Source organism: Aegilops tauschii, chromosome 6 (assembly GCF_002575655.3).
Source record: "Aegilops tauschii subsp. strangulata cultivar AL8/78 chromosome 6, Aet v6.0, whole genome shotgun sequence".
Lineage (NCBI taxonomy): Eukaryota > Viridiplantae > Streptophyta > Magnoliopsida > Poales > Poaceae > Aegilops > Aegilops tauschii.
In genome coordinates this window covers 101036940-101058561 of record NC_053040.3, presented here as the reverse complement: position 1 = coordinate 101058561, position 21622 = coordinate 101036940, and the positions used below count along the sequence as shown (strand labels likewise).

At 46.3% G+C, this 21622-nt stretch overlaps 1 protein-coding gene and 1 pseudogene across 1 annotated transcript; one reads left to right on the top strand and one right to left on the bottom strand.

The window, feature by feature from the left end:
- Positions 1 to 773: 773 nt before the first annotated feature.
- On the top strand, positions 774 to 15312 carry LOC109775019 (disease resistance protein RGA5-like; annotated as a pseudogene).
- Positions 15313 to 17193: 1881 nt separating this feature from the next.
- Positions 17194 to 20383, bottom strand: LOC109774999 (probable protein phosphatase 2C 10). The gene is made up of 8 exons (XM_020333754.4): positions 20008 to 20383; positions 19045 to 19172; positions 18838 to 18936; positions 18586 to 18744; positions 18317 to 18403; positions 18135 to 18226; positions 17833 to 17907; positions 17194 to 17745 (listed from the first exon to the last, which is right to left on the bottom strand). Exons 1-8 carry the CDS (start codon positions 20196 to 20198, stop codon positions 17536 to 17538), a joined length of 1041 nt encoding a protein of 346 aa, XP_020189343.1. The 5' UTR covers positions 20199 to 20383; the 3' UTR covers positions 17194 to 17535.
- Positions 20384 to 21622: the final 1239 nt, after the last annotated feature.

Genomic DNA, 21622 nt, shown 5'->3' with positions numbered 1-21622 from the left:
CCGTCGGGATAGGGTCTATGCCGACGGCCTTTCTATGTCGACGGCCCCCCAGGCTACGCCGTTGGATATGTTGCCGACGACCCTATGCCGACGGGGGCCGTCGGCATAGGCCTGTCCCGACGGGAATCAAGGCTATGCCATGACCCGGGCCGGTGGCATAGGGGTTTATTCCGGTAGTGACGCCTACTCGGAAGGACAACGACTATACATTTATCAACGTTAGCTCAGACATAACGTGTTAGCGTGTGATCATGTCAGCTTGAGCGCCTGAATAAAGTTGTAAAAATGTCTATTCGAGATGCTAACAGGTTGATTTATTTAGATTAGGATGTTAATCATAGAGCACCTCATAGCCTAGCCAACTCGGTGGCCATTTCCACGTTGCACGTCCAAACGCGTCATTGACTCGACTCCCTCCATTAAATCACCTCGCTGGTACCAATTGCCCTTCCCTCCGCCATGACCAGTAATGGCAACCGTCCCTCTTCCCACCGCACCACACCGTAGACAACCTCTGGCCACTGATCGATCCGGCGCACCCATCCGCCTTTCCGGTCTCGATCTCGGCGATGGATCTGTTGACACTACGAGCAACAGTCTTCCACCTCTCGAGCTCCGCCGAACCTGTTAGACTTCGCCGCCGTGCCACTGTCTTTTCTAACAACAGGAATCGCCGCTTGCTTCACCGACAAGAGCCGTTTGTCGCACTCACCTGCAGCACACGAGCGTAGCAGTTGACTTGAGCCAACACCAAAAGGAGCCTCGATATCGAGATGTCTGCACCAATCATCAGCGCCACCATGGGGGCGATGAACCCCCTCATCGGCAAGCTTGCTGCACTGATGGGCGACGAGTACAAGAAGCTCACGTCAGTCAGGAAGCAGGCCTCGTTCCTCAAGGATGAGCTTAGTGCCATGAAAGCTCTACTTGAGAAGCTTGAGCTCATGGATGAACTGGATCCCTTGGCCAAGAACTGGAGGGATCATGTGAGGGAGATGTCCTACAACATGGAGAATTGCATCGATGACTTCATGCGAGACCTTGGAGGTGTCGATGTCAAAACAGGCTTTATCAAGAAGACAGTCGAACGTCTCAAGACGTTGCGGAAGCGTCATCGTACTGCTGAACGGATGGAGGAACTCAAGGTTCTTGCGTTGTAGGCAAATGAACGATGCATGAGGTAAAATATTATTATTATTTTCAAAATATAAGATCCTCGCATACAATATCTTTCATATGAAACCGGTAAATATCTTTTGTTGTTGTGATGAAAAGGTACAAGATTGATGATTGCATCAATTCTACTTCTCGCGTCATTCATGTTGATCCTCGCATGTCGGGAATCTACAAGGATGCAAGAGGCCTTGTGGGTATTGATGGCCCAAAGAAAGAGCTTGTAAGTTGGTTGACAGATACCCAGGAGAAACTCAAGGTGGTGGCCATTGTTGGATTCGGGGGTCTTGGTAAAACTACACTCGCCAAACAAGTGTATGATGAGATCGGAGGACAGTTCACTTCTAAAGCATTTGTATCGGTTTCTCAAAGACCTGATATAATAAGCCTTCTCAGTGGCCTACAATTGAAGCTTGGGATGAAGGGGGAGTCATCTCAGGCTCGTGAGGTGCAAGATACCATTGACCTTCTTAGACAACATCTCGCGCATGAGAGGTACACATATTCTTCTTAATAGTCACTTGTGCACTTCAATGGTTAATTAATTAATTATGCAAAAAATATGTTATTTTACTAACATTCTCTAAGTTTTGGGTACCTTCCAGTGATTTTTAAGTAACTTTACTAATTTTAGAGATGTTCTTTAGGATAAAGCCAAATCTTATTGGCCATTGAAAGGTTGAGCTCGTACACCCCCTTTCGAAAGGGAGAATTTTGTCTTTGTCACTCTAGCTTTTGCCAATTTTTCTTATGCCACACTAGCTTTTGACATTTCGCTTTTGTCACTTTTAGCATTTGACAATACATCACAATTGCATTCTATGGTAAAAGCAAAAATTTCAGAATGACAATTGTGTTACATTGTCAGAAGCTAAGAGTGGCAAAAGCTAAATGAAATTATTTTGCTTTGCCACGGAATGGCAATTGTGATATATTATCAAGAGCTAGGAGTGGTAAAAGTGAAATGTCGAATTTTAGAGTGGCATAAGGAAAACAGGCAAAAGGTAGAGTGGCAAAAACAAAACTTTCCCTTTTCCAAAATACATATGATTAAGAAAGCATGCATGTAAATTTACGGGATTTCATAAAAATATTCTTTAGAATGCGAGGTCATCGTGTTTAATGTCGAGCGAGCGAGAAAATATGGAAGGGAAACGTGAGCATAGTAGCTCCCATGCAGCCACGCAGCTTGCCAGAATGTCGTGCGCGCCACGTCCCCGACAACGGCCGAAGAGGTATCACCAAGCGAGCAGACCATCGACGACAACCTGGTCCAGACTTGTGATTGGCTGGTGGCTGGATGGAGGGAGTCGCCCAGGCCCAAGTGGGCCACGGGGCAACTGGCTCCAAGTGCAAGCACTGCAGTAGCTTCACTTAAAGGCGGGTATTTGGAGTGGTGACATAGCACACCCTAAGGGCATGGCCAATGGTATGCTTCAAACCTGATGCCCCATTGTCCAACTAGGTTCGGATGCCAGGTGGAGCTGGTATGGTAGCCTCGCAATGTGTCAGAGTGGCTTGCAGAGGAGGCGGCCACTTCATGGGAGAAGGAAGAAAAGGAGAGGAAAGAGGGGGAAAGGAGGTGGGAGATGGAATTGGGTGCTCACATGGTAAGTAGAAGATGACGCCGGTGTGGGGGCATGGTAATGGTTGGCTCAGTTTAGCATGTTGGTGATAAGTACCAAGTCGATGCCTCACTTTCTTTTCTGCCTAGCTGGATGGGCTGGGGCATCACTAGGTGATGCTTCCTTTGTTCATGCCCTAAGACCACCTCCCGCTTAGGGTGGCACAATTGTTTCCGGGCGCTAAAGCACTTGGCCCCGGACGTCACATAGGAATGCCCTCCTCAACTTGTCGGGAGCTAAAAGCATCGAAGGGGTTGACTAGGATGGGGTAAATAGGAGACTACAAAATTTTAGTGTTTCTTTCAACTTTAGGGATAACTGCGGATAAAGTAAGTTCTCTAGATATGTAATCTACAATGATAAAAACCTATATGACAAGCAAACTAACATGACCAGTACGGAGATTTTGGGGTCCGGGGCAAAACTAAAACCCATGCTCTTAACATAAACATTGAAATAATGGCCTATGAAGAAAGTAGAGAAAGGTGTGTGTGACTGTCACAAGTTATCCATAGAACTACAAAGTTGTGTTTAATGTCAGGCTTTACTATAACTACAGTAATAAATTATAGGTTAAGGTACCAAAAAAGATTTAGATAGATAGGTGAAGAAGTCCATAAATAGTCCTAACGTAAATTTGCATAAGAAATGCAGAGTTGGGATGCACGTTTTTGTTCTTGCACTTACTATTGTTAATGGTAAGTTGTTACTGTGAATAGGACTATCTGAAAAATTAAGATAGACAAACAAATCCATATGAGTGAAGTGAAAACTATTCCTTGATATCTTCAAAAATTAAATCCCTTAATTTCTTCAAATTTTAAATCAACGACACCGCGCTAAAAAGCCGCTCTTACCTAATTGTGCAAATGAGTAAATATGAGTTAGTTTTCTCAATTCATTTGAAAACATCAGCGATGATTAACAACCAGAACCACGCTCTTTGTACTGATCTCTTTGAGATCTACGCACATGAACATCAATATTAAACCACACAAACAGAAGGTTAACAATACAAATAACAAAGTCATTAAAGACTAAAGTTAGTGCCATGAAAACCCTGAAGCAATCAAATCCGCGATCGGAAAATTACAATAATTATCCTATCCGCACCAACCATCTAAGAGCATCTACAACCGGAGTGGGCAAATCCAGTTCCTATATGTTTGCGGACGTGCCCGGACGCGTCCGGGATTGACCGGTCAGACATAAAAAAATCCTCCTCGACAATCGGCTCCCTCTAATCAAATCTTCAAAACCATAGTAGTTCCGTGCAACGTTAAATTACACACTTAGTTGAACACACATGTCATCGGACTACCAAAAATTGACATATTCTACTAACTACGAATGAAACAACAATGGAAGAAGTTCATCCACGGGCACCCTTGCCCTAGCCCCTGCCCTTGTTGTCTTAGTTGCGTAAGTAGCGGTGGAAGACGCAAAGCGGATCAAGGCAGATCTACTAACTGCCGGAGTTGTCCGATCCGTCGCCGTCCTCCTTCTTCTCCTCTTCTAGGGGCAATCCATCCATGGCACGGACCGCCACGCTTTGCTCCCTTGCGAAGGCGTGTGTCGCCCTCCTTTGTCGCTTCTTGGAGATGCGGGCATGGTGGACTTCCTCATTGTTGTCTAACCCTCCTTGCGACTCCAACTCCACCTCGAGGGTTGTCGCGACATCCGGCACCCTCTGCCTTGCATAGCGGGCACGCCGCACCTCCTAGCCAATTTGGTCGTGAACCATGGCGCTGTTGACTTTGTCTTGGGGCACGACGTCGTGGGGATGAGGCGCCACCTAAGGGGTTGCGCCGCCAACCCGGGGTTGCCCTAGCAACTGGTGCTCGCTGCTCCCGGCGAGGCCGCGGTCATGCGCCTCAAGCCACCAGCCCGGAGCACCATTTGAGCAGACGCAATGGATTCCCTCCGGATCGAGTCTAGTCGTAGTCGAGCACACTCCTCCTGGGAGCGGCGAAGAGTCATGTAGTCGTCCATCCCCTCCTCTTCCCCGCATGGGACAAGGTCCCAGTTGATGGTGTGATGCCCCCGATTTGACCGTACACTAATCATGCACGCAAACATGTACGATCAAGATCAGGGACTCACGGGAAGATATCACAACACAACTCTAAAACATAAATAAGTCATACAAGCATCATAATACAAGCCAGGGGGCCTCGAGGGCTTGAATACAAGTGCTCGATCATAGACGAGTCAGCGGAAGCAACAATATCTGAGTACAGACATAAGCTACACAAGTTTGCCTTAAGAAGGCTAGCACAAACGGGGATACAGATCGAAAGAGGCACAGGCCTCCTGCCTGGGATCCTCCTAACTACTCCTCGAAGCCGAACTCCATGTAGAATCATCCTCGGTATCTCTAGCTCCTGGACTCCAGCATCTGGTTGCGACAATCCGGTATAGAAAGGGGAAAAGAGGGAGAAAAGCAACCGTGAGTACTCATCCAAAGTACTCGCAAGCAAGGAGCTACACTACATATGCATGGGTATATGTGTAAAGGGCCATATCAGTGGACTGAACTGCAGAATGCCAGAATAAGAGGGGGATAGCTAATCCTGTCGAAGACTACGCTTCTGGCAGCCTCCATCTTATAGCATGTAGAAGAGAGTAGATTGAAGTCCTCCAAGTAGCATCGCATAGCATAACCCTACCCGGCGATCCCCTCCTCGTCGCCCTGTTAGAGAGCGATCACCGAGTTATATCTAGCACTTGGAAGGGTGTGTTTTATTAAGTATCCAGTTCTAGTTGTCATAAGGTCAAGGTACAACTCCGGGTCGTCCTTTTACCGAGGGACACGGCTATTCGAATAGATAAACTTCCCTGCAGGGGTGCACCACATAACCCAACACGCTTGATCCCATTTGGCCGGACACACTTTTCTGGGTCATGCCCGGCCGCGGAAGATCAACACGTCGCAGCCCCACCTAGGCCCAACAGAGAGGTCAGCACGCCGGTCTAAATCCTATGGCGCAGGGGTCTAGGCCCATCGCCCATTGCACACCTGCACGTTGCGTACGCGGCCGAAAGCAGACCTAGCCTAGCAGGCGTTCCAGTCCAATCCAGCGCGCGCCGCTCCGTCGCTGACGTGAAGAAGAGCTTCGGCTGATACCACGACATCGAGTGCCCATAACTGTTCCCGCGTAGTTGGTTAGTGCGTATAGACCAAATGGCCAGACTCAGATCAAATACCAAGAACTCGTTAAGCGTGTTATTTTAAGTATCCGCGGACGCCGACCAGGGCCAGGCCCACCTCTCTCCTAGGTGGTCTCAACCTGCCCTGTCGCTCCGCCATAAAGTAACAGTTGGGGGCCGTCAGGAACCCAGGCCCATCTCTACCGGGTTGGAGCCACCTGTCCTTTCAGCCCCCTAATCAGAATCACTTGCGGGTACTCAACGAGCCGACCCGACTTTAGTCACCACATGTGTCATGTATATAAAGTATATAGTATATACCCGTGATCACCTCCCGAAGTGATCACGGCCCAGTAGTATAGCATGGTAGACGGACAAGAGTGTAGGGCCACTGATGGAACACTAGCATCCTATACTAAGCAGTAGGATAGCAGGTAAGGGTAACAACTGTAGCAACAATGACAGGCTATGCATCAGTATAGGATTAACCGAAAGCAGTAACATGCTACACTACTCTAATGCAAGTAGTATAGAGAAGGGATAGGCGATATCTGGTGATCAAGGGGGGGGGGCTTGCCTGGTTGCTCGGGCAAGGAGGGGTCGTCGTCGACGTAGTCGATCACAGGGGCAACATCGGTCTCGGGGTCTACCGGAGAGAAGAGGGGGAAGAAACAATAAATATAGAGCAAACAAGGCATCACAAAGTTTAACATGGCAATATGATGTGCCGGGTGTGACCTAACGTATGGCTACACGATAAAGGTGAAGGGGGAATTCAACCGGGAATGTATTCCCGGTTCCGGACCTGTGTCAGACAGGTAACCGGAGGGGAAATATTCCAAGTTCAGCATGCTAGAGGCATGTGACAGATGAACGGACCGCATATTCGGATTCGTTGGATTTTTCTGAGTAATTTTCATATAGAAAACATTTTCATCCGAGCTACGGTTTATTTTATAGGATTTTTCTAAGTTTTAAACATTTTCTGAAATTATCTAAATTAATAGAAATGGAATTATGACGTCAGTATGACTAGAGGATGACGTCAGCAGCCAGCTGGTCAGCTGACCAGGTCAAACCTGGCCTGTGGGTCTAGCGGGACCCACTGGTCAGTGAGAGTGGCTATAACAGTGAATTAACTAATCTAACTGAACTAATTAGGGGTGTGGGCCCCATATGTCAGTGAGACATTAGACTAATATAATTAATAATTAAACTTTTAATTTCAAATTAGATTAATTACGCGCGGGACCCACACGTCAGTGGCCCACGGGTGCCCAGTCAGCAGTTGACTGGGTCAACCCAGTCATCTGGGGGCCGTGGGGCCCACTGGCAGTGGCTCGGGATGGCCCCAGGCTAGCCACGTCGGCGGCCGGCGCCGGAGTGACTCCGGCGACCCGAAACACGACGGCGCGACCACGGGGTTCATTGGGAAAGGACTACAGGGCATGGGGAAGAGCGCGGCTAGGCCCGTTCGAACGGCCACTCAACGCCGCGTCGTTTGGTGGTGGTGGCACGACCGGGCTTGGCCGGATTCGGCGCCGGCGATGAGCGAAAGCGGCGGCGCGTACGGGAGCTCGAGGAAAACGGGGCTACGGCGAGCTAGCGAGCAAATGGAGGTGCTGGGGAGGATCTATGGGGCGCGGTGAGTGTAACCGGCACTGGCCCGGGACCATTTGGTCGCCGGAAGCTCGTCGGCGATGAGCTCCCGCGGTGATGGGCTCGGGCACGTACGAGACGGCAACTACGGGCACGTTGGGGCGAGGAGAAGAGAGCGGGGAGGAAGGAGAGCTCACCGCGGAGCACAAGGAGGCTCGTTGGCGGTTTAGGAGCTGCAGGGGCGGCGCCGGAGACGAAGAAGATCGATGGCAGTGGGACGAAGGGGATCCAATGCTGCAGCGCCTCCGAGCTCCAGCTGAGGCCATCAGTCGAAGGAGTCGACCCCGGCGGAGCTCACCGACAGGGTCATAGGGCGCGGGGCCGCCGGTGGCCGCGACAACAACGAGGACGGCGGCGACCACACTCGGGCGTGGATGGGGAACCGGGGGAGAGGAAGGCGAGCGCGTGGGCGAGAGAGAGAGGAAGGGAGCCCGAGGCGTCGCCCTTATCCTCTCCCGGCGAGGCCGGCGAGGTAAACGGGGTCGACCTCGCCCCTGTAGCGACACGGAGCAGAGGAACAGGAAGGGGAGGGAGCGACCGGTGAGGGGGGGAGTGGGCCGGCCTGCTGGGCCAGCTGGCTCGGGTGGGCCGAGGCCCAAGTGGGGCAGGGGCTTTCTCTCTCTCTCTGCTTTTCCCTTTTCCTTTTCTTTGTTTTTCTTTTTATTTTCAGCAGCTTTTGCATTTTCTTTTTAGCCAATAATGACTTTGCAAAATTATGCCACTGGCCAAAACAATTTCAAAGAATTATTGGGCACTGCCACAAAAAGATTGTGAGGCTTTTGAAATAGTTTGCAACCTTCATAATTTAAAAAGGCATTTAAACTATAGTTTTAGCCACTGTTTTAAAGTGGTTTAGGGCACTTAGACATTTGCAAAAGTGTTGGTTCACTACCAATATTAGGTATGGATTATTTGGCACATGAAGAACATTTTAGTTTTAATATTTGAAAAAATTTATTGTTTGCTTGATTTTGACTTTGAATTTAAATCGGTTTCGAACTAACGTGAGATTAGCAACAGTAATCGAAGTGACGTGGCATCATTAGCAGATGTTCACTGTAGCTTAATTATCCGGGCGTCACAGATGGATCGGGAGATCTCGGAGTCAGATCCACTGCCTGCTATGTCGGAGAAGGTCGAAGTTCGCCGAACATGAGCTTGGGGACGGGAGTGGAGTTGATTGGAGTGAAGCGGCTAGGGTTTGGGCCAAAATGCGAATGGGGATGAATATATGTGGGGTCGGGGTGGGCCATTATGAGATGGATCCGATGTGGCAAACGCGTATGGGTGTCCCCATATTCGCCCACATCTAGGATCGGTATGGGGTTGTCGATCAACCAGTACGTTTGGGCTGCGTTTCGGGTGGCTGGTTGGGTCTCAATTTTTGTCCAGGTAGACCGCTTGGGCGTTTGGAACGGATATGGGGCATCCGGATATAGATGCTCCCGTTACACCACAAGAACGAAAAGGTTCTTCAATAGCACCACCTTCAGGAAGGAAGCGGCGCTCAAGCTCCACTATCACCGGATCCAACTACCAAAGGCTAGATTCTTGGTTTTCACCCTAAAGAACTAGTCCGAGCATATCCGAGCAATGCATTCAACAAGGTAACGAAGCAAAAAACATCGTCACCGCCAGGTATAACCAACTCCGATCACACCTAAGTTTTCACCCTAGAGCTCGAGACTGGTACACAAGTAGCCCCACCCTCAAAGTTGATCGTATGTTGTCGCCATCACTTTTCCACGATCCCAGCAGCTACATGTGATGGCCTACCGCAAATGCACGACCATACTCTCTGCGTCAAGCCGTCATCCATAGATTGCATCTCACCGCCAAAGGCAAACATCGGATCTGAAGGGAGGAACCCTCACAAAGACTTTTGGTGGTCATCCTAATCCACAGGGAGGCCTTCACCATAGGCCGGAGTGGTCATCACACGGACCAACAACGACGCGTAGCACACCATGCGATTTCCATCTCGCTAGGAGCACGAAAGGTGGATATGTCTGGTGGCCAAGAATCAAGCCGCTACATCCCTCCTGGTCATCGCACCCACGACCGCAGGCACACCATCTCGTCGCCACCAGCAAGGGCCGCTGCAGCCGCCAGCCACGGCTCCCGAGCAGAACCACCTCATCAGATTGAGCTGGGTGGCACCGCCTCACCAATGGAGGGCATGCGACCCATAGGCCGCGTATCTACATCTAGTGTTCACCACCACACCCCGGAGGACAATCTCCTATGAGCGCGCATTTAAGCAGCATGGGACAACACGGGGGAGGGGAGCGTGGACCTCGCTACCCATGCAGCCAAGGCCAACGGCCAGAACTAGCGGATACCACTCGCTAGCGACGCGCCACCACCTGAGGTCGCCCCCTAGATTCTGGAGCCTCTGCGAGAGTATGGAATGAATAGATCCTCGCCACCACCTTCACCAATGGCCCCATTGCGAGCCGGCAACCACCTTTCGGTGGCGACAAAGGAGAGGGGAAGCGGGAGGGAGGGCCGGCGGTGGGCAACGGTTTCGCCTTCTGAGTCGTTTCTACAGGAGCAACGCGAGGGCCCTTCGTCTGTTGGCATGTATGGTCTCCCCTTAGGGCATCTCTAATAGGTTGTATGTAATCTTGTTGGTAAAAATGTCCATCTCATCAACGAACAAGCTATTATACAACTACTCATATTGGTTGTGTCTAGATTGTCCAATAGGAGATGAAAGAATAAATGTGATTGCTCTCTATTTCGCCTTGGTTAATCTACATACAACTTTGCACATCAGAGACACCCTTAAACGAGAAATCGACTATGGCCAAATCTCGGAACGAAAATCGGGCAACTAAAGTAGCAAGCCCATAAATTAAGAAATAAAAACACCACCTGATAATGGTGTGATTGTTGTATGAGGTAAGAAATACCTGGATGAGAAGAGATGCAAACTTCAGATTGGCATACGAATGGGAGAAATTGACTCATGAAATGTCTCTTCATTCTCAAATGAGTATGTAACTAAAGTTGAATTAGCACATGTATAAATAAAATTGTGAGCCATCGTATTGAAGATAGATCGATGGCTAATGTTAGTTGGATCCAACAAACATGTACTTCTAATATGGGTGTAGAGTTGTACGGTCTCTAGCCATTATCCTTTATTATATAATAGAAAATTGTAGTCTCTTTTTGTTCAAGAATGCATGTATAAGATAAATATAAATGTGTTTGTACTATGTTATATCGGTGCATGTAAATTAACTTTCCTTAGGCTCGAATGTTATGTGAACATGCAAAATTAACCTAGGAAATAGCATTTTTCTTGCTTGAATCCTAGTTTACATTGTTCTTAGTTTATGTTCATTTCTAAGTTATGGTACTTCCATCTGCAAATCATATCACAATTCAAGCTATCTGATATGTACAACAAAATTCAATAGGTACCTTATTGTAGTAGATGACTTGTGGGATCAATCAACATGGAATATTATGAGTTGTTTCTTTCCATAAGTTGATAATGGAAGTAGAGTAATAGTAACTACACGAGTGGATAATGTAGCTATTGGGACGTGTAGCAACGACCGTGAGTGTGTTTACAGAATGAAGACCCTAAAAGAACTAGACTCAAGACTGTTGTTCTTTAATAGAGTGTTTGGGTCTGAAGATGACTGTCCACCCCAGCTTAAAGAAATGTCAGCTGAAATTTTGAGGAGGTGTGGAGGGTTGCCACTTGCAATTATCACTATAGCCAGTTTGTTAGCTAGTCATCAAGCAAGACCAAAGGACGAGTGGGAGAGCATAAGAAACTCTCTTGGTGCTAAGTTCGCCACAAATCCCACCTTGGAAGAGATGAGGAGTATATTAAACCTTAGTTACATGCATCTTCCTCTTCATCTCCGTCCATGTCTCCTGTACCTTGGCATGTATCCAGAAGATGGAAGTATCAGCAGGGATGATTTGGTTGTACAATGGGTAGCTGAAGGCTTCGTCAATAATTCTCATGGATCAGATTTGGAGGACGTTGCAAAGAGTTATTTTAATGAGCTTATCATAGAAGCCTTACCCAGCCAACTGAATTATCAAATTTTGTAGATGTGGGGTATTGCAAAGTACACGACATGATGCTTGATTTGATCATCAGCAAGTGCGCAGAAGACAACTTCATCAGTGTGGCATATAATTGGGAAGATGTGGCAAGAATGTATAGCTACGAATTTAATAAGGTTCGTAGATTGTCCTCAAAATCAAGCGCTAGTGGTACAACATCAGGGATCATTGATACTAGCATGTCACAAGTTCGATCATTTGCACAGTTTGGAGAGTCCAATTACACGCCCCCTCTTTCGCTATTTAAGTACCTTCGAGTGCTCATGTGTAACTTCCCTTACAAGGGTACGACGGTCGACCTCACTCCTATTAATCAATTGTTTCAGCTAAGGTATGTTAGAATTAAGGCATTCAAATGCATCATTGATCTCCCTATTGAAATTCGAGGCCTTGTTCATTTGGAGACGGTGGTAATAAATGGTCGATCAGCACAAAACTTCCCATCAGATATAGTTTTATTGCCACGACTGTCTCATCTGAGCCTTCCAGATGGTACAGGGCTGCCTCAAGGAATCGCGAGCATTAAATCATTGCATGCTTTGTCATGCCCTGATATGGAGAAGAGCTCGTTAGAGGATATTAAGGGCATTGGCGCAGAGCTGACTGGTCTGAGAATGCTGAGCTTCTCTGGCAAAGTGGTGGCTGAGGAGGTAGTTGATGCTTTGGTCTCCTCAATTGCAAGGCTCCGTGACCTCAAATACCTCTTTGTCAGTGCTAATGGTGTGTTTTCTAAACATTCTTGTTGCCAGATGTACTCGCTATCCAACCCTCCTCTCCATATCGAGGTACTTTATCTGCTAGGATGGATATTGAAGAGAGTTCCCAATTGGATTGGCGACCTCCATTGCCTCCGCAGCCTGACTTTGTCGGTTGAGTACCTATCGACTGATGAGGTTCACGTTGTCGGAAAACTGCCCTCCCTCCTCGACATGTTTCTCTCGGTGTCGAGTATCACTGAACATAGTGGTGCCACCATAGTCCGCACAGGATTATTTCTGGTTCTGGAAGACCTTAGGTATGCATGGAGTTCGAGGCAGGGGCGATTCCCAAGCTGCGACAGCTCCATCTACAAATACCTGATGGGTGGGGTGGTGCTACGCCATTAGGCATGGAGCACCTGTTAGCCCTCGAGCACATCCGTGTAGGTGTCACATCCTCCGTCCACAAGAACAGTGATGTCGAGTCTGCCTTCAGGAGCGCAGCCGATGTGCACCCAACCAGGCCCGTCGACAAGGCTGTGCGAGCGGTGCGATCGCACAGGGCCCCCGAAATCGTAGGGGCCCCGATCGAAGGTAAAAACATATTGGCCGTGGTTCATGCGTTGGTTTGCGAGAGCGCCTCCTTGGCGCCTTCAGCGCCCACTAGCGAACCCAGCGCCCACTGCGTCGTTTGCATGGGCCTGGCCCAGCAACGCGCGCTGGCTCCCGCTCGCTCGCTAGCCGCCCACTCTCGATCGCTGGCTCACGCACGCTCGCTTGTTTTTTTTTTCTTTCCCCAAAAAATGCTACATTATGTCATGATTTTCTTAGAAAAAACCAAACCGGGTTGCTACAGTACATACTATTGTTCTTAGGAAAATGTTCATCGAATTTGAAAAAATTTCATCGAAATATGAAAAAAGTTCATCGAATATGAAAAAAGTTCTTTGAATTCAAAAAAAAGTTTATCGAATTTGAAAAAAAGTTCATCGAATTTGAAAAAAGTTCATTGAATATGAAAAAAAAGTTCATCGGATTTGAAAAAAGTTCATTGGATTCAAAAAAAAATATCAAATTTGAAAAAAAAATCATCGATTTTGAAAAAAGTTCATTGAATATGAAAAAAAGTTCATCGAATTTGAAAAAAAGTTCATCGATTTGAAAAAAGTTCATTGAATATGAAAAAAAGTTCATCGAATTTGAAAAAAGTTCATCGAATATAAAAAGAGTTAATCGAATTTGAAAAAAAGTTCATCCATTTGCAGAAAAAAAAACATGAAGAAAGAAATTTTCTCGAATTTTAAAAAAGGGAAAAAGGAAATGGAGAAATGAAAGGGGACACAAGAAAGGAAAGAAACGATGTTTGTTGTAGCAGTGGGTTCGGTGGCGCGTTGGTTGTCGCGGCCCCCCTCGATGCAGGAGGTCGCTGGTTCGATTCACCCTCAAGCGCACTTTTTTGCGACTATGAAAACGTATAGTACGAAAGGTAAGGTGGGCCGGCCCTTTAGTAGCGAAGGAAGGAAGCGGGGGTGTGCGCCCGATTGCAGGAACAACTAAATCGGAAATAGGATTTGGCCTGGTTTGCTTCCTTTTTCGGCTGGCTCGCTCGATCCGATTTAATCGGAAGAAACCTTGCTCAAGAAGCGGAACGCACGTTATGGTGCGCTAATACCCAGCGAACAGGCCGTCAGTTTTTTTTTTTTTTGAGACAAAACAGGCCCTCAGTTGGCCTAGTACTGATTTATCCACTCCCTTTTCGGCCTGTTTGTAAAAGAATAAGTAAAAAAACAAGGCAGGCTAGTTACGCTAATGGGCCAAATCGCTACGGCCGAGAGTGCTTGTTTCTCGTGTTTCTTTACTGCAGCGGCCTCTAACCACAAGAATATTTTCCAAGGTAAGTCATAGCCATACGCCTGGGATCAAAATAGAGGAACGAAAATCTAGTTCGGGTTATTACTTTTTTGTTACAATCATTCTCTTTCTGGTTCTTTTGATGTATTCCTGTCTTATCGAATGCAATGCCTACTACTACAAAGTGCTACTCGATTAGGCATGCGCTTAGTTTTAATCAAAATAAATAAGATTATCACACTAGCCGTAAGCTAGTTTTTTATTGTAGTACTAATTCTTCGTTGTGTGCTCGTCTTGCTACACTATTTCATTCTAAGAAAGACTTAATGGAATTTTATTTTCCGAGAATAGAGTCATGGATTTAAAGATTCCGTTTTAAGAAATACTCCTTCCGCCTGGAATCACTTGTCACCGAAATAAATATATCTAGACGCATTTTAATTCTAGATATATTCATTTTTATCCATTTCTACGACAAGTAATTCGGGACGGAGGGCCTACTAGATAGATGATGCTTTTCGGTAGACCATGTGGTCAGTTTACTATTTTATTACAATTTGCGAAAGAGAAGTTTATTGTTTCAATACTACGTTTATTCTTAGCATTACTATATAATATATTTTTCAACTATTGTGTGAAATACCACATATTCGAAGCTATATATTAAGTGAACAAATGTCTAATTATATTAGTAATAGAATTTTTTGCTAAATTTTGGGCCCCAATTCATATTTCGCACCGGGCCCCCGAATTCCTGGAGACGGCCCTGCACCCAACATGCCCGTCTGTTCAAATATATCGATATGATGATCGGCCTTCTCTGTAATATAAATCTCCCCTTGTTGTTCTACTTATTCATTTACTCTTCTTGTATTTACCTGGTACACATTCTGTTTATCGCATAACTGCACTACATACCTTGTGATTTATGATGTCAGAGTTTGTAATGATTTGGGCGTATCTGAACCTTGGCTAGCCGAATGCGGTTATTCCTGCATGATATGAATGGTCATATGTAATACATCATGTTGTACTATATGCAGATGATCTTGGATGCGTAGTCTGCACACTGTGTACGCAATTGCTGGATAATACGGTGCGAGCTGTCTATGTTTGCAACTAAACGAAGGCATGTACATCCTTAATGTAAGCAGCTGAACATCCATATTTGAAGACTCGTCTTCATCATCCTTAATTGATTAATATACTGCACTAAAATAATCCAGGCGCATCAATCTTTTTTGCTTTGAAATCCATAATTATTCGGTTCGAGTTCATCGGCATGCATCAAGTTGGAGAATATTCATGATATAACCTGTGAAATATGTCCTAACTATCTTGTGATTCTGAATCCATAAGTGGCTCCAAATGCGGCCATATCGACATTCTTAAGAGGGATAAAAGAGTTTGATTTGGCGCTGCGACCTGAGATCTCACTTTTCTCTGCCCCGTGGATCGACGGTGATTAGGCCATACCTTCCCAACCCCGGCCTCAACCAAACACGAAAAGGCCCTCATCCAGTAATGGTGCCCGCGCGAGCTATCCATGTGAATCTAACTGTAATCCTTGTGGATCCCTCTAACCAAACAAGGCTTGAGGCACAAACCTGATGAACCACTGTAATAACGACGAAAGTCTATGAAACCAATTTATTTCCTGAGACTAGTGTACCACAAGTTCATGATCAATGCGTGCTTGGGAAAGCCAAAACACCCCTATGGACAGGCCCCTTTTTTTCACATCCTATGAACAGGCCTGTTCCAAGACTACCAAATTTTATTCACTTCTTCACAATCCAAGCAAGAAATTCAGCAACCATAGCAACTAGCAAGAAGACTCAGTAGATCGACCCCAATAAACACGGAGAAAAAAGTTTTAAGATTAACCTGTGCTAGAGAGCACAGAGCTGGCCCTCTTGGTCTGCCCTCGATTAATCCATGTACTGCGCCGCCACCTCAAATCCCATGCTATCCATCACATAGCGATGAGGAGATAGAATAGGAGGTAGACCTTCCTTTTTTTCTCGTGGGATTTTTCATTTTGGAAAGATCGGAGGCGGACCTGGCGGCGGCTGGGGTATGGACGAGCAGAGCAACCGCTGCATCGTCGCGCGTCTTCCAAGGGCCGATCTCCCTCGCGTACGCTTTGGGCCAAGCCCAGTCTAGCTAGCTACCAATAGCACACACAGGCCATGCTCGCATCGCCAGCCAAACGATTTGGGCGTATATGGACCTTATCTACCAGAATACAATTATTTGGAAAAAAATCTCACAAAAAAAAAACATGAATACATTATTGATGCATGATCTAAATGGATCGCCTGCATATAAAACAGCACGTAGCGATTAAATGTTCCATTTAGAAAAAAAAACTCTAAATGGAAAATTTACTTCATGTAAGTACTTCTTTGAAAGTAAAACCACTGAATGTGCTAGATTGTGAGAACTGTTAATGTTTGCAACTGAACAAAGGCATGCACATCTTTAAAATTGCTGCTTAAGATTGTAAAATTGCAAAACCACTGTAAAGGCATGTGCAACTTCTACAATTGTAAAACCACCATACGCAATTGCTGGATGGTACTACCGTGCGAGCTGCTTATCTTTAATGTAAGCAGCTGAACACCCATGTTTGAGGACTCGTCTTCATCATCCATAATTGATAAATATATATTGCACTAAAACAATCCAGGCGCATATTTTTCTTTCAAATCCACAATTATTCAGTTCTACTGTTTATGTGAAGCTTACAGAGTTCATCGGCATGCATCAAGTTTGAGAATATTCAGGACATAACCTGTGAAATATGTATTGTAGTTCTGAATCCATAACTGGCTCCAAATGTGGCTATATCGGCATTTCAAAGAGGGGTAAAAGAGTTTATTTTGGCTCTGCAAGGAAATCTTAAATAAAATTGATGCACGGTTCTGAAATCTAAAGTATGACACCATGAGCACAACTTTGTTCAAATCATTCAAATAGTCAGGTTACATGCATTTACTGCTAAAAATCACTAGCATGAAACACCAGCATAGAAGCTACACAGTACAAGGTTCAGCATGAAGAAAGAAAAGGTACCCCTTGGATCATATGGTAACAACACTGCCCCACCATCCCCCTGTGTTCCGACATTACCTACCATCTAGGATAGCCGGGAGCATGGAACAACGACGAAACTCAGGCCAAGTCAGTTTCGGTTTCGCAGCACGGGAGGGCGCCGCCACATGACATCTACTTTGAGCATCAGATACAACAGCGGATACAACGCCGTGGAGGAACAAGAACTATGAAGATTGGTCCTTGGCGACCTCCTCACTTTGGTCCTTGGCAACCTCCTCGCTCGGTCCATCTCCAGCAGACGTCGTCGTTCCGTCCAAGAAGCGAACAATGACGACAGTGATGTTGTCAGCACTGCCCCTTTGAGAAGCTTCTTGAAGTAGTCCCTTCGCCGCTTGCTCAGGATCTTCTACTGGCTTGACCATGGCAACAGCTTCCTGGAAATGTAATATTTGGGTTAACCCATTGAAACTACAGGGAACTAGCACCATGTCAAGGAGAATCTTCAGTAAATATGCACTTACATCGTTAGTTACAACATCCCATAGCCCATCACTAGCAAGGATAAGGAATTCAAGTGAGCTGTCAACTACCTCCTCCTGTAAATAAATAAAAGGGTCAATCACCAAGTGTAATAGCCTTGATCATCCCTTTCTTAATAATAAGGAGTGCCCACTATTTCTTCCTTGCACAAAAACAACAAAGAACTTGCATGAAAAGTTACATTGCACTAATCAATATTTAATCTCTATAAAGAGATTATCTAATCGAAAACCTGCAAGTCTAGGTTGTGGTTGAGAACTAGGCAAGGAAGCAAAAGCCAAACCTTGATCTCTGGATCAGCGACAACATACTGCTTTAGAAGTTTATCACCAAATGCGCGAGAAACAGCAAGAACACCACCAACACGCCATGTCCCTGCAAAACGAAGAACAGTAAATAAACAGGAATAATGCTAGTAACAAGCACATGGTGAAGTAGGGAGTTTTTTAGGCCTGATAACAATACCAGCCCACATCACAAAGCCTCCAGCTTCCTCAATTCTCTGTCTCTCATCTGTCTGGTCAGGTTTGTGATCCCTGGAAACCGCAATAGCTGAAAGGGTGGGATGCAGAAAACATCATGATCATCTAACGCAAGTGAAAAGAAATTACATGAGATCATGTTATGCAGTTAATTTCAACTGCCATGGACCCACGGAGAAAAACCACAACCATATGAACTTTCCGATGAAACCAAGAGTGCACGAATGACAGTATTACAGACACTGGACTTACCCTTCCCTCCTTTAGAAACAACAGCTCTAGAATCACCAACATTTGCAACCACCAAGCGACCACCGACAAGAATAGCTGTTGAGGCAGTTGAGCCAGCATCTCTGGTGTGGCTACTATCAGCTTTCAGAAACTCTGAATCGGTATGATTGAATGTTTCAGCTGCAGAAAAGAAACACAAGGAAGTCATGATCACACTCTGCCTGGGTAGAAATATTTTGGTCCACAATAGTTTATTGATGATGATAGGCATACCAATAGCAGCCTTTGTATCTGTCATGAATTTCGGATGCTTGATTAAATTGCTGAAAAGGTGCTTCTTCACATATTCAGCTGCTCGAGCTCCGCCGTGACCTGTAGGAAAAGCCAACTATACTAGTAAACACAATTGATCAAGGAGCTGCTGACATATGAAAACCCTGAACAATTAATATAACAATACTGGCACAAGGCAACACGTACCATCAAATACGCCAAACAACCCAACAGTCTCTCCATCAACATCATCCACTCTTGTCTCGTAGAAATCCTCCATAGATGCCCTTTTCCCAGCACAGCTTGCAAACCCATAACTGAACCTGCCTTTTTCACTGCAATGGCAATTGGGGAAAAACAGTTAACAGAAGATCCAAATTCACGGGCTCACGGCACCCATTATACAGCATTTCGTGTGAAACCAGATGTGTCATACTTCTGAAACACGACTACTTTCTGTACTTCCAATATATGAAACAGAGTATTTTGAGGTAACAAATTCCCATATTTTGTCCTCACTTTCATCAAATTTTCTTCCGAGGTAGAAAAGCACATATGAGTAAATTGGTGGAGTCTAATAAATTACATGATTAAGTATCTCGGTATCTCACATAGATATGGTTAGACATGCCATGGATTTATGTCTGCCCCATGATTATTTAATGAATCTCTTAATATAATCTCACTGTAACGCCTTTAATTACACTTATTCAAGACCGTGTGGACACGAAGATGTTAATACAGCAGCCAAATCAGATCGATATATCATTTACCCAGATCCTCACGGCAGGACTTCTCGCCTATGTGGCATGTGATCTCTCGGAGAATTTAGTACCCGAAAACACGAGCATGAAACTAAAATCACCCCCGAATTTATTTTCGCTAATTGGACAGATCCAATCGAAACGGCTGCCTGCACTCGTAACCCATGCCCCAGACGAATTCGCCTATACCCACTCGACGCCCAGACCATCAGCCACGGCAGAGGCAAGAGGCAACCTACCGCGGCGCGCGCTCCTCTCAACAGCTACGGATCTCTCCTCATCTCCCTCGGAAAGAGGCTACGGAGCCACGCGAGCACCCATAACGAATCAGCGAGCCCCGCCGCGAGAAAACCAGCCACAGAAAGCAACCAGGACGCGCGGGTAGGAGAAAGGGCGGGCGGCTCACCTGATACCGCCTCCGGTGACCGGCGAGTCGTCGCCCCTGAACCCCATCAGGGAGCACCCCTCGTCGTCCTCGCGGCACCACCAGCCGTGCGAGCGCCCGGCGAGCAGGGACAGCGACAGGAGCAGGAGCAGGGAGGCGGAGGAGGGGAGGCGCGTGGCGGCTAGCGATGGCCCCGGCGACCTCTCATGCATGAGAGGGGCGAGAGGGGGGGGGGGGGGGGGGGGGAGAGAGATCGGGATTGGGGGCGGGGTAGGGTGGGGTGGGGGTGGGATGGGGAAGGAGAGAGGAAAGGTCGAGAGAGAGAGAGAGAGAGAGAGGAGAGGTGAGGTGAGGGGAGTGGATGAGAACGATCGGCGGGGTGGGTGACGTGGCGGGAATCGGGGAGGGGAGACCCCGCCCGTGCCCGGTCAACGCCCTGCTTCCGTCCCCTTCTATTATTGCGAAATTGCGTGTACACCTCACCTCGCTCTGCTATGTTTTCGGTTTTCTTTCGTGCCATTATTTTGTCGCCTTCGTTTCTGGAAATTATTGATTCTGTCACATTCCTGGCCTGGAATTTTTTTTTGTTGAAGGAACTTCCTGGCCTGGATTTCGGTGTATTATTTGTGGTACTAGATTTAACAAAGTAGAGTCGCCGTTGATAGAAACTACTCCCTCCGAATGGGTGCATAGACCGTGCGAGTACTCCTTTGCAATCGAGCATCTGAATGTTCATTTAATCTTTGCGGATAATTAATGTGTCTTTGGTTGGAGTTTAATTGAGTGGATGTTTAGAGCTTAAATGTCTTGAGCAAGTTTGACTGGATTGCACACATCTTTAGAGCTTATTTGGTCTTTATCATGAACCACATATACTCCCTCCGTCTCAAAATAAGTGATTCAACATTGCACTAACTTTAGTACTTCCTCCGTCCCAAAATTCTTGTCTTGGATTTGTCTAGATACGGATGTATCTAATATTAAAACATGACTTTATACATCCGTATTTAGACAAATCTACTAGATACATCCGTATTTAGACAAATCCAAGGCAAGAGTTTTGAGATGGAGGAAGTACAAAGTTAATACAAAATTAAGTCACTTTTTCGGGACGAAGTGAGTATATAGCAACAATGGCAGCGCCGGGATTGCACCAGCCCTTGAGGCCACCTTCGAGGACCGTAGCTACAGTGTAGCACTGTAGTTACAATGATGCTAAACGAAGAGCTCAACCTTCGAACCCCAGGCAGCGGCCCGGGCAGTCTCCGCCATTGCATAGCAATGATAAGCAACGCAACACTCAATGTTAAACCCTTGGATGAAAAAAAATCTAACCAAAATACTTTAGGAAAATTAGAGTTGTTGATTTAAGCAACGTCCTAATTATCTTTGCCACATTCTTGTGCCACGTATCTGACATGTGTTGCCCAACTGATGTTGACAGAGGCATTTTCACACCAAGTCATTATCTTGCGTGCACACGTAAACCAAACCCCAAGTATAGAGGACCTGAATGGATATGCACTACGTCGAGCTCATCTGCAACCAGTACTTAGCCCTAGCACAAACATACATATAGGAGGCATCCGGTGGATCTCTGCGATTGGCTACCCACCGGCTTACCTTTAAGCTTCCT

Excerpts from the sequence above, each read along its gene's own strand:
- LOC109774999 (XM_020333754.4), bottom strand. The coding sequence starts at position 20,198 with ATGCATGAGAGGTCGCCGGGGCCATCGCTAGCCGCCACGCGCCTCCCC. Across the intron at positions 18,937-19,044 it reads GTTGTTTGGCGTATTTGATG|GTCACGGCGGAGCTCGAGCA; the intron begins GTACGTGTTGCC and ends CTTTTCCTACAG. Across the intron at positions 18,745-18,837 it reads AGATACAAAGGCTGCTATTG|CTGAAACATTCAATCATACC; the intron begins GTATGCCTATCA and ends TCTTTTCTGCAG.